This window comes from Lithobates pipiens, unplaced genomic scaffold (genome assembly GCF_037356315.1).
Source record: "Lithobates pipiens isolate NorthernLeopardFrog02 unplaced genomic scaffold, aLitPip1_a1.2 Scaffold_3, whole genome shotgun sequence".
NCBI lineage: Eukaryota > Metazoa > Chordata > Amphibia > Anura > Ranidae > Lithobates > Lithobates pipiens.
This window is the reverse complement of record NW_027507790.1, coordinates 254,618,969-254,636,743: the sequence shown is the minus strand read 5'-3', so window position 1 is coordinate 254,636,743 and position 17,775 is coordinate 254,618,969. Positions and strand designations below refer to the sequence as shown.

Below are 17,775 nucleotides of genomic sequence, written 5' to 3'. Positions count from 1 at the left end.
GCAGGATGTTTTACCGCACCTGGTGACACCTTGTGATGCCACTGCTTAGAGCCTAAGAAACTCTCTCCACGTTGGGCCTAGCTGTGAAAGCTTGGTTGCTGTATCTGATGAGTAGCCCACCTTACACCTTACGTTCATGCTTGTATCACTTTCCACAAAGTGTTTTGGACGTTGGAGCCTCACCTGGTAAAACCTCAAGCACCAGTGGTCCCTCTGCCGGAAGCTCCCGTACAATCTCCCCATCATCTTCGTTCAGGTCCAACCAACGGCCACATTTAAAGGTGTATTTCTCTTTGGTCAGGGTCTTCAGCAAAGTCAACTGTTTTAAAAAGAACAGAGTCAGGCAGGAATTGACAAAGTCCAGATAATAAGGTAATAAGGATAATCCACGTTGATTAACATGATCGGTTATCATCAATATTTGTGCTTTTTTTTCGTTATCTGCTTCATTAGTTATAAGCTATAATAGCTGGTCATCTTTCCCCACAATTGTGATCAATTTGAATAAGAAATATCATATCATTAGGTATTACCATAAATAATCACCTTTATCACCAATCATAGGGTAAGGGTTAGGGTTAGGTTTAGTGGTTAGGGGTTAGTGTTAGGTTTAGGGGTTAGGGTAAAGGTTGGGTTTAGTGGTTAGGGTTAGGTTTAGGGGTTATGGTTGGGTTTAGTGGTTAGGGTTAGGTTTGGGTTTAGGGGTTAGGTTTAGGGGTTAGGGTTGGGTTTAGTGGTTAGGGTTGGGGTTGGGTTTAGTGGTTAGGGTTAGGTTTAGGGGTTAGGGTTGGGTTTAGTGGTTAGGGATAGGGTTGGGTTTAGGGTTAGGGGTTAGGGTAAGGGTTGGATTTAGTGGTTAGGGTTAGGTTTAGGGGTTAGGGCTGGGTTTAGTGGTTAGGGTTAGGTTTGGGGGTTAGGGCTGGGTTTAGTGGTTAGGGTTAGGTTTAGGGGTTAGGGCTGGGTTTAGTGGTTAGGGTTAGGTTTAGGGGTTAGGGCTGGGTTTAGTGGTTAGGGTTAGGTTTAGGGGTTAGGGCTGGGTTTAGTGGTTAGGGTTAGGTTTAGGGGTTAGGGCTGGGTTTAGTGGTTAGGGTTAGGTTTAGGGGTTAGGGCTGGGTTTAGTGGTTAGGGTTAGGTTTAGGGGTTAGGGCTGGGTTTAGTGGTTAGGGTTAGGTTTAGGGGTTAGGGCTGGGTTTAGTGGTTAGGGTTAGGTTTAGGGGTTAGGGTTGGGTTTAGTGGTTAGGGTTAGGGTTGGGTTTAGGGGTTTCCCTTGAAGAACAAGGTTAGGCCTCAGGGATTGGAATAGGGACCTGCTCCAAAGGTCAGAAGGCGTGTCCCCAGAGGTCAAGGGTCAAGAGGCGTGGCTGACCCACCCCCACCAAAGTGTTCGGCCCACCCCAACTAAGTCGGGGAATGGACAAGTCAGGGAAAGCGCTTTGTGCGAGCATCACTCACAGTCTTCATCAACTGTCATCAGTATGAATAATGGACATAATCCATCCTCACCATTGCAATCCACATACATCAGAAGTCACCATCAACAATCGCCTTTCTCACGCCTTCATTCTTTGTTGCCACCATCTGTCAGCAATTCTCATTCAGTAGTAGCAGTGTTTTTTTTTAATTTATACTCTTTTTTTATTTGTTTATTCTATTATTTTCTATTCTATTCTTTTCTATTCTATTCTTTTCTATTCATACTTATGCTATTCAAAATTCAAATTTCAGAAGATGGTTATATTCTTTTCTATTCTGTTGTTTCCTTTTATACTATTCTGTTATTTTCTATTATACCGTATATACTCGAGTATAGGCCGACCCGAGTATAAGCCGAGGCCCCCAATTTACCCCCAAAAAACTGGGAAACCTATTGACTCGTGTATAAGCCGAGGGTGAGATATGCCTGTCCATCCCTGTGTGTGTGTCCATCCATCCATCCATCCCTGTGTGTGTGTCCATCCATCCATCCATCCATCCCTGTGTGTGTGTGTGTGTCCATCCATCCATCCATCCCTGTGTGTGTGTCCGTCCATCCATCCATCCATCCATCCCTGTGTGTGTGTCCGTCCATCCATCCATCCCTGTGTGTGTGTCCATCCATGTGTGTGTGTCCATCCATGTGTGTGTGTGTGTGTGTGTGTGTGTGTGTGTGTGTGTGTGTGTGTGTGAGGCCTTGTGTGTCCAGCCTACCTGTGTCCCCAGCCTCCGTCCGGTCCCGAGCCTCCGTCCGGTCCCGTCCCGTCCCGAGCCGAGCCTCCGTCCGGTCCGGTCCCGTCCCGTCCCGAGACTCCGTCCGGTCCGGTCCCGTCCCGTCCCGAGACTCCGTCTGGTCCCGTCCCGTCCCGAGCCGAGCCGAGCCGAGCCTCCGTCCGGTCCCGTCCCAGGATCACCGCTCTTCGTCGGCGCCCATTTTCCTGTTCAAATGCCGCGCCTCCCTGTCTGTGATAGGCGGAACACAATTTCCCAGCAGTCTGTGTTCCGCCTATCACGGCCATCCTTTCATCCTCGTCCGTAGTACGAGGATGAGCGGATGTCCGTGATAGGCGGAACACAGGCTGCTGGGAAATTCAGTGTTCCGCCTATCACAGGCGAAGGCGGAGCCGGAGGCGCGGCTTTTGAATTAGAATAGAATGGCCGCTGTCTGTCTGCTCGACACGCTGATCGAGCAGGCAGACAGCGATGACTCGAGTATAAGCCGAGGGGGGCACTTTCAGCCTCAAAAAAGAGGCTGAAAATCTCGGCTTATACTCGAGTATATACGGTAATTTAATCTATTCTTTTCTATTGAAAATTGAATTTATTCTTTGCATTTTGGGAGATCTTTTTTTTTGCTCTATTCTATTCTTTTCTTATGTATTCAAATTCAAATGTATTCTATTTGAAATTAAAATTTCAGAATATGGTTATATTCTTTCTATGTTATGCTATTCTATTTGTTTCTATTATATTCTAGTCTATTCTGCTCTTTTATTTTCTCTTCTATTTTATTCTGTTAGGAAGTTGAAAAACTATTCGAATTCGAAAACTTTTTGAATGTGAATCTGAAAACTAATTGAATTCAAATTTCGTACAAATTTTTTCTTAGTTTTTTTTTAACTCGTTTAAATTCGGTACTATTGTAAAATGAAAATTCGTCCGAATTTTAATTTGGAACAAAACTAACCGCACATGTCTATTTCCTACATAACAGCTTCGCCCGGTGAAGGCTGCCGACACCTCCAACATACCAGAATAAGGAAAGAGATGGTCGGTACTCAGGATGACATCCAAAAAAATTGTATTCCTTAATTGAAAAGACATGCACAGCCCAAGGGTTCCTCCTTGTTAGGAAGGTTGAAAAAGTCCGTCTTATATGAATATGTTGAATGTCATCATTCATCTGCCTCAGCAGATGATGTCATGGTTATCATCAGTATAAATATGTGATATCACGTGTATTAACCATTAGACATGTGCACTGCTAAAAAATTTGTTCATTTTCGTTTCATTCGTTTTTTCTTTTTATAAGGGTCATTCGTTATGATCGCAATTAGTAAATTCATACATTCGTAAATTTCTACATTCGTACATTCGTGAATTTATAAATTTGAAAATTTGTACATTCCTAAATTAGAAAATGTGGAAATTCGAAATTCCGAAAACCCGAAAATTTGAAATAGTAACTAACTAATTAAATTATAGGTATTGTAATTTCCTTTCAAATTTGGCTGTTAGTGAACATAATGAATATGAATTTATCCAAAGTTACGAATTATCCGAAATAACAAATGCCGCATCCAAACAAATGGAATGGTACAAATTAATAATAAATAATAATAATAAAACTTTTTTATTATTATTATTGTTATTTATTATTTATTATTATTATTATTATTATTATTATTTAATGTTACGTGCACTAACAGCCAAATTTGAAAGGAAATTCCAATAGCTATAATTTAATAGTTAGTAATAGTTAAGTTATTATTATTATTATACAGGATTTATATAGCGCCAACAGTTTGCACAGCGCTTTACAACATTATTATTAGTTAATTATTATTTCAGATTTCCGAATTTACTAAAATATACGAATTTTCAAACATTTGAATTTCCGAATATTAGGAAAAATTTGTTAAATGGGTTTTCGTTAATTTGGATATTTCCGAATTAATGAATTTGTTGAAATTCATTAAAAAACTAATTCTGAACTAAACGAATTGCACATGTTTATTAACCATCATCATTATCATTAGTCATCTTCCTCCCCAGTTCTTGTACATATGTTTATATTTATCGCCAAGCATCATGATTTATACAATTATTTTATTATCTTCTTCATTTATTATTCTTATTTGTATTGATTATTTGTATTTTTTTTTTTTTTTTAATGTATTGTTATTTTATTTATTATTATTCTTCATTATTTATTAACATTCCTTAATTATCTTGCTTATCAGTCATCATTACATTTATGTACTCTCTGCGAGCTTAATAAAAAATGTTTGGCTTTAGCTTCCTTCATCCAGTTTTCTTCTGGACTGTGCAGGTTTGTGGAAGACCCGTGGAGTTGTAAGTTCCGGGGGCACCAGCAGAGGTGACTGGAGTACAGACCCTGTCAATTTTGCAATTTGTTTCAACACTATGCACACAATTGGGTGTGGCAATGGAAGGGAGCTTGAGGTACAAGAGTGGATTCCAAGTAGAGACAGCTGAGTTGTGGCCACAAATGGAAAAAGTCTGCGGTCAGTCTGGGATCTCTCGGGAAAGCTATTGCTGCTGAGACACCTGATGGGAGTCTGTCTTGGTCTATGTGTCCTAATCAGTGGGCATCTGATCTACACCAATCTTTGATGGACTAAGATTTGTATACTACCAAGAGTCAGAAGCTGATCACAGTGTAAATAGGAAGTACCGGTTATCGGCATTCCTCGCCTCACACTGACAGCGTGTGAGGAGAGGAGTGCCAATAAGCGACATCAGTGCAATGATTATCAGTGCAGCCCCATCAGTGTTGCCCGCCAGTGATGCCAATCAGTTCCCATCAGGGATGCCAATCAGTGCCAATCAGTGAAGCCTGTCAGTGCCCATCAGTGAAGCCTGCCAGTGCCCATCAGTGATGCCTGCCAGTGCCCCTCAGTGCCTCTTCATCAGTGCCGCCTATTAGTGCCCATCAGTGCTGACCATCAGTTACCATCAGTGCTGCCTATCAGTGCTCATCAGTTCCGTTCATCAGTGCCCATCATTACCCATCAGTGTTGCCTATCAATTACCATAAGTGCCGCCTATCAGTGCCCATATGTTCTGCATATCAGTGCCCATAAGTGCCACTTATCAATACCCATCAGTGCTGCATATCAGTGCTTCATATTAGTGCCTCCTCATCAGTGCCCATCAGTGCCTCCTATTAGTGCATATTAGTGACCATAAGTGCTGCCTATCAGTGCCGCTTATCAGTGCCCATCATTACCCATCAGTGTTGCCTATAAGTTACCATAAGTGAGGCCTATCAGTGCCCATAAGTGCTGCATATCAGTGCCCATCATTACCCATCAGTGCTGCCTATCAGTGCCCATAAGTGATGTCTATCAGTGCCCATCAGTGCCGACTATCAGTGACCATCAGTGCTGCCTATAAGTGCTCATCAGTGCCCATCATTACCCATCAGTGTTGCCTATCAGTTACCATAAGTGCTGCCTATCAGTGCCCATAAGTGCTGCATATCAGTGCCCATCATTACCCATCAGTGCTGCCTATTAGTGCCCATAAGTGCTGTCTATCAGTGCCCATAAGTGCCGCCTATCAATACCCATCAGTGCTGCATATCAGTGCTTCATATTAGTGCCTCCTCATCAGTGCCCATTGGTGCCTCCTATTAGTGCCCATTAGTGATCATCAGTGCTGCCTATCAGTGCCCATCATTACCCATCAGTGTTGCATATAAGTTACCATAAGTGAGGCCTCTCAGTGCCCATAAGTGCTGCATATCAGTGCCCATCATTACCCATCAGTGCTGCCTATCAGTGCCCATAGGTGTCGTCTATCGGTGCCCATCAGTGCTGCCCATCAGTGCCCATAAGTGCTGTCTATCAGTGCCCATAAGTGCTTCATATTAGTGCCTCCTTATCAGTGTGTTCTCATCAGTGTCCGTCAGTGTAGCCTCTTCAGTACACACCAGTCAAGGAGAAAAATACTTATTTACAAAATTTTATAAAAGAAACTAAGAAAAACTTTATTTTTTTAAAAATGTTGGTCTTGTTTCATTTGTTTAGTAAAAAATGTAAAAAACAGCGGTTATTAAATGCCACCAAAAAAAAGTTCTATCAGTCTCAAATAAATTACAACAATTTAATCTGGGTGAAGTCTTGTATGACCGCGCAATTGTCATTCAAAGTGAGACAGCGCTGAAAGTTGAAAATTGGCCTTTATTTATTTTTTGTAACATGTGACCAGCAGCAGAGGACTAGAAGCTCCTCCTGCCATTGTTTCCCTTCAGACGGGCTGGGAGAGAGCTGGGTCATGTGACAGCTGTACAAAAATTAGGAAAAAAGGTACTGAGATGCTTTTTTTAAATGAAAATAATGGCATTCATCATCCACATACAGAAATAGAAGGGACAATGTAAATTAAACAGTGCATGTTTAGTATTATTTTAAGACACTGACATGGTAATCTAATGTAAAGTCATTCAAGGCGAGTCTAGTCCATGAAGGCACCATGGAATTGAGCGATGAGCGATTTTTTTATGCTTCCTCATTCAAATGAAATTCTACAGTACAGGTGTGAGGCCAGCGTTAGGGAGCCTGTAAGTAAGGTGGGTTTGTATTCTTGAGGAAAACAGACAGAGCTTTGCAACAAGAGCAGGCTGGAAAAGAATTACAATTTGCTGTGCAGTCTAATTCCTCGCATGGAAAGATCTTCTGTTACCTGCCTTCTGTGATGACCGAGGCTCGGTTCGCATTGCTGCGACTTGGGATCCCACTTTTGAGACCCCAAGTCGCATGACGTGTGAAATCCCCATGTTAGTTAACCACTTGCCGACCAATGCACGCCGATATACGTCGGCACAATGGCAGCGGTGGGCAAATGGGCGTACCTGTAAGTCCCCTTTAATTGGTGGGGCTAGCGGGTGCGCAAGCCTCCGCATACTGGATGACTGTGCACGCAGGAGTCTACCGGGCTCCCGGCGACCATGAGACGGAGAGGCAGAACGGGGAGATACCTATGTAAACAAGGCATTTCCCCCTTCTGCCTTCTGACATGACAGAGGTCTACTGCTCCCTGTCATCGGGAGCAGTGATCGCTGTCATGTGAGCGGTAGCCCATTCCCCACCCCCACAGTTAGAATCACTCCCTAGGACACGCTTAACCCCTTCACCGCTCCTCTAGTGTTTAACCACTTCCCTACCAGTGTCATTTACACAGTAATCAGTGTATTTTTAAAGCTCTGATCGCTGTATAAATGACAATGGTCCCAAAATAGTGTCAGAAGTGTCCGATCCGTCCGCCATAATGTCACAGTCATGATAAAAATCGCAGATCGCCGCCATTACTAGTAAAAAAAAGTGAATAATAAAAATGCCACAAAACTATCCTCTATTTTGTAAAGCTATAACTTTTGCACAAACCAATTAATATATGCTTATTGCGATTTTTTTACCAAAAATATGTAGAATACGCATCGGCCTAAACTGAGGGAAAAATCTGTTTTTTATATATTTTTGGGGGATATTTATTATAGCAAATAGTAAAAAATATTGCTTTTTTTTCAAACTTGATGTTCTTTTTTTGTTTATAGCGCAAAAAATAAAAACCGCAGAGGTGATCAAATACCACCAAAAGAAAGCTCTTTATGTGGGAAAAAAAGGACGTCAATTTTGTTTGATTGCAACGCCGCACGACCGCGCAATTGTCAATTAAAGTGACGCAAAAAGTACTCTGGTCATGAAGGGGTAAAATCTTCCGGGGCTGAATCGGTTAATTAGCACTACTGTCACCCCAACGTTAGAAAAGGTTTCTGTACTACTTCAATACGACTTCTATATGAATTGTGCCCATAGACTTTAACCTCTTCTGCCCTGGAAGGCTTACCCCCTTTATGACCAGGCCATTTTTTGCAGTACGGCACTGCATTACTTTAACTGACAATTGCACGGTTGTGCGACGCTTTACCCAAATAACATTGATAGAAATGTGCACTGCCGAAAAATGTTTTAGTTTTCATTTCATTTGTTTGTTTGTTTTTTTGCTCGTTTGTTTTTTTTCGGGTCATTCGCTATGATCACAATTCGTAAATTTGAGGATTCGTAAATTCCAAAATTCAAAAAAATTGAATATCCAAAAATAAGAAAGAAAATCCAAAAATTGGAAAGAACGAAAATCCGAAAAGTGTAAATAATAACTAACGAATAATAACTAACTATTCAATTATAGGTATTGGAATTTTCTTTCCAAATTTTTTTTAGCACCGCTTTACCGTCATTTTAGAGGTGCTATTTGGCTGCTAGCGGGCGTTAAAACCGCCCCGCCAGCGCCCGAATAGCACCGCTAAAATGCAAAAAGGGTTGAAACTGCCCGCAAAGCGTCATTGCAGTATAGCTGCCCCATTGATTTCAATGGGCAGGAGCAGTGAAGGAGCGGCGTACACATCGCTCCTTCACCGCTCCAAAGATGCGGCTTGCAGGAGTTTTTTTTTTACCGTCCTGCCAGCGCACCGCTCCAGTGTGAAGACCCTCGGGGCTTTCACACTGGAGACACGGCAGCGGCTGTTTCAGGCTCTATTTTTAGCACTGTGGCGCCTGCAAAGCGCCCCAGTGTGAAAGGGGTCTAACTTAGAACCCCCAAACATTATGTATATTTTTTTAGTAGAGACCCTAGAGAATAAAAGGGTGGCTGTTGCAATATTTTAGGTCTCACTGTATTTGCGGAGCAGTCATTCAAATGCATTTTTTGGGGAAAAAAATGACACTTTAATGAATTAAAATAAAACTAACCAGTTAAGTAAGCCCAAATTTTTTTTTGTATAATGTGAAAGATTTTACGCCGCAAAAAAAAAAATCAGGATTCTCATTTTAGCCAGAATCTGTACAGCTCTACTTCAAAGTTGCATCAAAGTAATACTCAAGTCGCCAGGAAGTCGCCTGGCCTGTATTTATACATATACAACAATAAAAATAATCAGATATGTAACCACTCTCACCTTATTTAGATGCCAACCACTAAAAGCATTCCTCTTCTCATGCCATATCCTGACCTTATATAGGGGCCCAAGATCTGGAAGTTCAATCTGCAGAAGACAACACACTCTGTGACATCCAATAAACAATATAGACTACAGCACAGAAAACCAGAAGGTGGAGATGCTCTGAATAGTTTTGCCCTCGGTGGAAATGAAGAATGTATAGATCTCATTCTAGGCTTTAAGACTAAAAACCATTTCAAATGATTAAGTTATTGACACCTAACCTTCTGAGACCGTTACAAACCAAGGATTTACTCTCATGGTTCTAAAGGGCCTTTAGAAAAAAAATAAGGGCTTGTGTATATAGATGTGGTTTTTAATGATGAAACCCCCATCGAGAGCAGGTCAGCAGATTCCTATTCATTTCAGTAGAATAGTGTACATGACTATTTAGAAGCATGATTGACATTCCTTGTGTTGCTTTGCATTTCATTGGGTGCAGAAGATCCTATTGAGCTGTTTGGGTTGCAGGCAAATTAGCAAAAATATATATTCATTTTTGTAGCATAAGGTAAGGCTAGAACCCTTACAATTTTTTTTCTGTGTTACTGCTGTAGATATTCCCTCACCTTGTGTCTTTCAAAATCATCACCACGTAGGCAGGTGCAACCTACTTTCTCCACTGTAGATGGCGCTCAACCACAGCAGTATTGCAGTTGGAGATGAAGTCACGAGGAACAAAGTTCCTCTATGGTTTTCTGGATCACTGGGGAAGCTGCCTAATTGGATGCTGCCCCCTCCCCCCATGTGACTTCAGCAGCCATCTTCAGTCAGGCAGAGTCTATTTAAAGTTGTTGTAAACCCTAAAAAAACAAGAAACTGCAAGACAAAGGCATAATGAACTAGTATGCATAGCTCATTATGCATTACCTGAGATCGAAAGCCCCACAGCGGTCCTCGTTCACCGCTCCGGCGGTCAACATCGTTCCCAGGGGTTACTTCCACTACTGGCCAGAGTCACGATGACGTAACGGCACAGTTTAACTGAAGCAAAGGCACAAGCCCTTTGACTCCAGCTGCTGTCTCCATCCTCATTGGATAGATTGATAACAGCAAGAGCCGTTGGCTCCCACTGCTGTCAATCAAATACAGTGACTCAGGAGTGGGGCAGAGTCCTGCTGTCTGTGTCAATGGTGTCAGGGCTGTGCTCAGCCCTTCCTTCTCTGAGCTGGACACTCATCTGTCGGCAAATTGCCAGCTCCCATCTCTCTCCACAGTTACTCAGCTGTTGATGATATCCTGCTTGTCAGTCCTGTCTACTTAAGCCGTCCAGCCTAGGGGATCTCTGCCTTCGCCTTGGTCAACATCACAGAGCCTATCTCCTGCGTTACTGTTTAAAGACTTGCTTTGCTGACATCCCTTCTGGCTCCAGATCCTGCTTGCTGTTCCACTACATTGATCCCTGACTTCTGGCTTGGCTGACTATCCATTCCGGGTACTGAACTTTGGCTATGTTTTGACTACGTTTGTTGTTTTTACTTTTAATATTAAACAAGTATGATTTAGATGTACTTTTGTCTTGGTCTGACTTCATGGTTTCTAACAACTGGATGCAGCAGAGGGACTCATGAGCACTCCCGCACTGGTGCCCCATGGAAAGCTGTTCTCCGTGGGGGCACCCGATTAAAAGGGGAGGGGCCAGGAGCGCCGCCAGGACACCCCAGAAGAAGAGGATCAGGGCTTCTCTGTGCACAGAGCAGGTAAGTATAACATATTTGTTATTTAAAAAAAAAAACCTTTACAATCAATCACTTAAAGATCCTGGCACCCACGCTTGGCGTGAATTTGTGAGTGAGTAGTGTAGGGACAGGTACCCCATCTGTTCAGGACAGATATAGTACCAGGGAAAGGTTCCTGATGAGGAGGGAAAGAGTAGTCTTTGCAACTTCTCTGGACATCTTCTCGCTTGGGCACCTGACAGCCAGGCCGCATTCTTCCACTCCTAACAGGTGCTGTCAGTTCAGCTGAAACCTGTTTCTACACATTGTTGGAACCCATGAGTATTCCTGGTTGGGCTGTCTTATTGTGAACCGAGTTTGTCCCTCATTTTAGGATAGTTGGTGTTGACATAAAAAAATCATCTCTACATGCCACTTGGCCAACTATACAGTATATCCAAAACCAATGGTTTATAGCACAGATCAGTGGTGGCTGGTGGTAAACAGTGCACCCACAAAACATTTGTTTTGTTTCGCTATTTTCATAAATTAGTTTGTTTAAATTTGTTCAATTCATCTGATTTGTTTTCGGAATTCTATACAAATTTTCCAAATTCGGTCGAATTGAACTCAAGTCGACAGAATTCAGGAAATTCTAATCAAATTCAAATCATATTCCATTCAAATTTATTCTATTTGAAATTAAAATTTCGGAAGATGGGTATATTCTTTCTATTTTATTCTGTTCTATTGTTTTTGTTTTTATATTTGTCAGGGCTGGGCTTTCTATTTTTTTCTGTTCTATTCTATTGTTTTTGTTTTAATATTTGTCAGGGTTGGGTTCTTCCTTCTCAGATCTCCGACAGAGAAGGTTGCTCAGCTGGCGGCACTCATCTTTCCACAGTGGCTCACCTGGTGATAATTTCCTGCTCGTCATTCCAGCCTACAGCCAGCTCCTTCTGGCTTTTTAAACTGCCTGGTTCATTTCTCCTGTGCCTTTGTCTTGGTCAAACATATCAAGAGACTCTTTGCTGTGTTCCTGTTGAAGAATAGCCTTAGTGATGTCTCTTCTGGTTCCTGATTCTGTCTCCTGCCTCTGACTATGCTGATAACTGGCTTCCTGATTTACTGACTTGTTCTGACTACCAACTTTGGCTACTGAACTCTGGCTATGTTTTGACTACGTTTTCTATTTGTACCATTTTTTACCATTATATTAAATGGTGTGATTTTAACTGCACTTTCTGTCTTTGTATGATTCATGGTTCCTGATACTATTCTACTCTATTGTTTTCTATTCTAATCTTTTCTTTTCTATGTAAATTCAAATTCATTCCATCCTAATCTGAATTTATTCTATTCAAAATTTGAATTTCAGAAGGTGTTTATATTCTATATTATTATATTCTATAGTTTTCTCTATTCTGCTCTATTTTCTATTTTATTCTGTTCTTTTATTTTCTATTCTATTTTGTTCTGTTTTACTCCATTAAGAGAATGGAGTAAAACAGAACAAAATAGAATAGAAAATATTTCTACTCTATTCCTTTATTTTCTATTCTATTTTTTCTATTATTTTATTTTCTATTCTATTCCTTTATTTTCTATTCTATTTTATTCTATCTGGAAATTCGAATTGAATTAAAAAATTAGTTGAATCAATATCATGGGAAGGACACATGTTGTGAGTGATATTAATGCTGCTGCCCCGAATGAGATACAATATGGGAAGGTTCCCCTGGTGGGGTTTTTCCGCAGCGGGGTTACAAAATTAAAAAGATAAATTGTTAAAAAAGATTCTTTATTCGAAGTTGTCATCATAACACGGACACATTTCCATTAAAATATGAGCTCTGGTCGGGGGATATATTGTCATTTAAAAGTACACAGAAAATACAAACATAAAATTATACACAGCATTATATATCCAATGTCTGTTGTGTAGGATTCCCTTTTTAATTTACTAATCCTGCTGCGGAAAAACCCCACAACCTTCTCATATTATGATTTGAATCAAATTCTAAAATGTTTTAAATTTGATTTGAATTCCAATAAAATCCAAAATCAAATTTTGTTATATTGGATTCAATTAAATTCATTACTACAGATACTCCTCACTTAACGAACCAGGTTCTGTTCCAATGACCAGGTCGTTAAACGAATTGGTCGTTAAACGTGGTGCCACAAATAATCAATATTTTAAGCATTCTAGAATCTTAACTACTGTACTGTACTGTACTGTGGGGGAAAAAAAAAATAAAACACAAAACTCCAGCTCAATAACGTTGTTTTAATTTGCATAAGTATAGAACACAAACCAAAATTCTGTACTGTACCGTACAATACAATGATGTATAGCGTATCGTTCAGGTGGGACGAACTGGTCATTAAACAAGTAAGTCGTTAAACGAGGAGTACCTGTATTGTAATTGTACTATTGTACTATTGTAATACCATAGACCGCACATCTACCATTTAGTAAATCAGACAGGCAAACAGTAGGACAGACAGATGGAGGGCTTTTTGACTAATTTTGGCCAATCTCTACATAACCTTCAGGTTATACTCTCTTGAAGCAGCTAAATGAGAGGTGACAGGAGCCTCTTACCATAAACTTGTCTGTCTGTCCCGTTTCAAAATTGTCTGAATTGTTGTCCAGCCTCAATTCATCTGACTTTCCCTTCTGTCCGAAGATCTGCAGAAGGATATTGGCATCTGTTCCAGCATTTTTAATGTCACTTGTCCATATCCAAAGAGACCATGGGTGTTCTAAAAAAAAAAAAAAAAAGGGATAATAATGGGGTATTATTAGTTTTAGAGCAAGAACAGTTCTAAAAAGCCTTGAAAGCCTATCCATGATAAGCTAAGGTTGGGTTATTCCACCCTTGCCGCCATAGAATCAACATGCATTACTCAGGAGACTTAAAGGGGTTGTAAACCCTTGAGGTTTACCGACAACATGATCCGTCGGAAAATCTGACCGTGTGCACAGGGCATAAGACTAAATCGAAATTTGACTTCAAAATTAACACTGGTCTGTAGTGCATGTTCATACCTCAATGTAATAATAAATAACATTAGATTTTTCACTCCAGCAGTATATAATGAATTTGAAAATTGTAGAGAATTGTTAACTAATGCATTACAATTGAATTACACTCATTAGATTTTAGACAACTAAAATGAGTCTTAGTCGACTAAAATATACTGAAGATTTTAGTCTAAAACGTAGGTCATTTTAGTCTACTAAATACAACTAAAACTAAAACAATTGCAGAAGACTAAAATGGGACTAAAACTAAAATGCAATTTTAGTCCTAAGACTAAGACTAAAACTGAATCGAAATTTGCTGCCAAAATTAATACTGCTGGTAAGAAGGCCAGAAAAGGTCAAAATAAAGCACAAAGTTAAATCCCAATTCAAACCAAAACAATTTTTCCGTTTTGGATGGAATGTGGAAAGGTCCCAGTCTTTGCAAAGATTTTATATATTAGTGTTTGTGTGTGGTCACCTGGACAGGAAGTAGAGTACAAACAGGCACCAATAAGGCCAATTGTACACTGCTGCTGGTAAACGGATGTTTAGGAGCAATTGCATGGATCCCAACCATCCCTGATTTTGAGGGACTGTCCCTGATTTGGAGCAATGTCCCTCTTTCCCCTTTTGCTCCTCATTTGTCCCTCATTTTGGTCTGATCTCTATAGTTGTATATAAAATGCACTTTTTATCTATCAAAAAGTGTTTTCCAATTGTTACATTTGTAAATTCCAAAAGCCAATACAAAGGAATAGTAGTGGTAAAAAAAAACTGTTGTGGGTTTAACCAATCTTGTTTTTTTTGTACAATTCTCCTTTAAGGGGGAGTGGCAAAGGTTGTGTCCTATGCCTGCATACGTTTTCTGACAGGTGTCCCTCATTCCCATCTCAAAAAGTTGGGAGGTATGCAGTGGGGTGTTTTTTTTCAGCTACCCCTGAACTCTCTTCTATGTTATCTTATCCGGACATGTACACAGGCTCGTGGTTTCAAGGAGGTTGAGTTTAGAAACATTTTTTGGAAAGCAAAAAAAATCCATTCAGGACTGATGTTCAGAGGCATTTAAAACAGCAAAATGCTTGTAAACGCGTGTAAACGTTTAGCCGAGTTTCGTTTACAGGCGTTTTTAACCACTTAAGCCAGGGAAGGTCTTAAGTGATACAGCACTACGTCACTTTAACAGACAATATTTTTTAACATTTTACATTTTGTTATAATAAATATCCCCCCAAAAAAATAAAAAAATAAAATAAATAAAAAAACTAATTTCCTCCTCAGTTTAGGCTGATATGTATTCTTCTACATATTTTTGGTAAAAAAATCCCACTAAGCGTATATTGATTGGTTTGCGCAGAAGTTATAGCGTCTACAAAATAGGGGTTTGATTTATGGCATTTTTATTATAATTTTTTTTAATAGTAATGACGGTGATCTGCGATTTTTAGCAGCACTACTACATTGCGGGGGAACAGATCGGACAATTTTGACACTTTTTTAGGACCAATGACATTTATACAGCGAACTGAGCTAACTGTGAGGGGAGTGGAACTGTCTGGGGCAGGAGACCGATCTCTGTTCATACTTAGTATGAACAATGGATCTGTCTCCTCACTCCTGACAGAACGGAGATCTGTCAATGTACATTGCCATTACATTGACAGATCTCCGTTCTGTATCTCTCAGGAGCGATTGATTTTTGACTATTTAAAAAAAAACGCTTCTAAATGCAAACACAGCTAAATGCGGCAAAATGGATGTTTTTAAACGGTCTGTAATTTAACTGTCAAGTTAAATCATTCAGGATACGTTTTAAAATGTCCCGTGTACATCATGCCTAAAACTTTTTCTTTCTAGTAGTATGGGAAAAGCCAGAATCTCTGACAGTGATCAATGTCTGATAATGTCCCCGTAGTTTCTTCCTCATTTCCAATGTGTTCCAATGTGTTCCCTAGAACAGGAAACAATAGGAGATCTCCCCATTAGGGACACAGATTAAAATACAATCCTTTTCCCATTCTTACAGAAAAATAATGTCCCACATTAATACAAATTGTAAAGGTTGTGCTGGACTCATTTTTCATCCTGGTGCTCCACTCTTCTATAGTGAGAAGCTCACAGTGTGCAGTCAAACCAGAGCTTTAAAGGCTTTAAAGGCAATTGTTTTCTTACTCTTTTGTCTTTTCTGGCGCAAAGAAACCATTTCATAGAGTTCCCGTTCTATTAAACCATCTCCTTCATCGATGTCCAGCCATCTGCCACACGGGAAGGTCTGTTCGATGCCAGTGAAAGGGCAGTAGACCACCACCTGAGTGAGAAAATAGAATCAGTTATATGGAGGCTGTGCCAAGTCTACAACCGGGCACAATCTAGTGTACAGATTGTACTTCTGCATTGGAGGACCCTGAGGCCCGGTTCACACTGGTGCGACATACGCTCTGACTTTGGGATCAATGGTTCCCTACGAGAGCCATCTTAACTGGGCCTACACAAGTCGGTCCAACTTTGAAAAAAGTTCCTGCTCTCCTGCTACCACTACTTTGGTCTGACTTGGGCACGATTTCAGTCCATTGATTTGAGTGTAAGTCGCATCCAAGTCGGATCATCATTTTAACTGATGTGACTTGTGCTGTGAGGATCCTGAGGGGCCTTCATGCCCCGGGCTGTGACATCACAAGGGGATAGGGTCTCTGGATGATGTCACCAGATGGCCATGCCCTATGGATATATAAAAACTGGCAAACAGCAGGAGCCAACACAACAGCAGGAGATAACGTTGGGAGAAGACATAAGCGGAGGGAGAAGAACCGGCAGAAGAACCAGAGGAAGAAACAGAGGAAGAAGACATCAGCGGTGGGAGAAGAACCAGAGGAAGAGGAAGAACCGGCAGAAGAAGACAACAGCAGAGGGAGAAGAACCGGCAGAAGAACCAGAGGAAGAAGACATCAATGGAGGGAGAAGAACCGGCAGAAGAACCAGAGGAAGAAGACATCAGCGGAGGGAGAAGAACCAAAGGAAGAAGACATCAGCGGATGGAGAAGAACCAAAGGAAGAAGACATCAGCGGATGGAGAAGAACCGGCAGAAGAAACAGGGGAGGAAGACATCAGCAGAGGGAGAAGAACCGGCAGAAGAACCAGAAGGACAAGCAGAGGAAGAAGACATCAGCGGAGGGAGAAGAACCAGAGGAAGAACCAGAGGAAGAAGACATCAGCGGAAGGAGAAGAACTGGCAGAAGAACCAGAGGAAGAAGCAGATGAAGAAGACATCAGCGCAGTGAGAAGAACCGGCAGAAGAACCAGAGGAAGAAGACATCAGCGGAGGGAGAAAAAACAGAGGCAGAAGACATCACCGTATGTACCCCATACTCATTCACATGGGGAGGCAGGACCTGGTATGGTCCAGGAGGGGGGGGGTGCTCGAGAAGCAGAGGAAGAAGACATCAGCGGAAGGAGAAGAACCAGAGGAAGAACCAAAAGAAGAAGACATCAACGGAGGGAGAATAACCAAAGGAAGAACCAAAGGAAGAAGACATCAGCAGAAGGAGAAGAACCGGCAGAAGAACCAGAGGAAGATGTAGAGGAAGAAGACATCAGCGGAGTGAGAAGAACTGGCAGAAGAACCAGAGGAAGAAGCAGAGGAAGAAGACATCAGCGGAGTGAGAAGATTCGGCAGAAGAACCGGCAGAAGAAGCAGAGGAAGAAGACATCAGCGGAGTGAGAAGAACCGGCAGAAGAACCAGAGGAAGAAAACATCAGCGGATGGAGAAAGAACAGAGGCAGAAGACATCACCGTATGTACCACATACTCATTCACATGGGGAGGCAGGACCTGGTATGGTCCAGGAGGGGGGGGGGGGTGCTCAAAAAG

General features: G+C 41.2%; 1 protein-coding gene across 2 annotated transcripts in view; it reads right to left on the bottom strand.

The window, feature by feature from the left end:
- Positions 1 to 17,775, bottom strand: part of LOXHD1 (lipoxygenase homology PLAT domains 1) — a 425,609-nt gene that overhangs the window by 206,474 nt on the left and 201,360 nt on the right. For both annotated transcript variants that reach the window (XM_077463060.1, XM_077463059.1), the window contains exons 15-18: positions 16,079 to 16,214; positions 13,484 to 13,644; positions 9,176 to 9,262; positions 184 to 319 (exon numbers count right to left, since the gene is read on the bottom strand). In XM_077463060.1, coding sequence (XP_077319186.1) covers positions 184 to 319; positions 9,176 to 9,262; positions 13,484 to 13,644; positions 16,079 to 16,214 — 520 coding nt within the window. The remainder of the gene's footprint in view (positions 1 to 183; positions 320 to 9,175; positions 9,263 to 13,483; positions 13,645 to 16,078; positions 16,215 to 17,775) is intronic.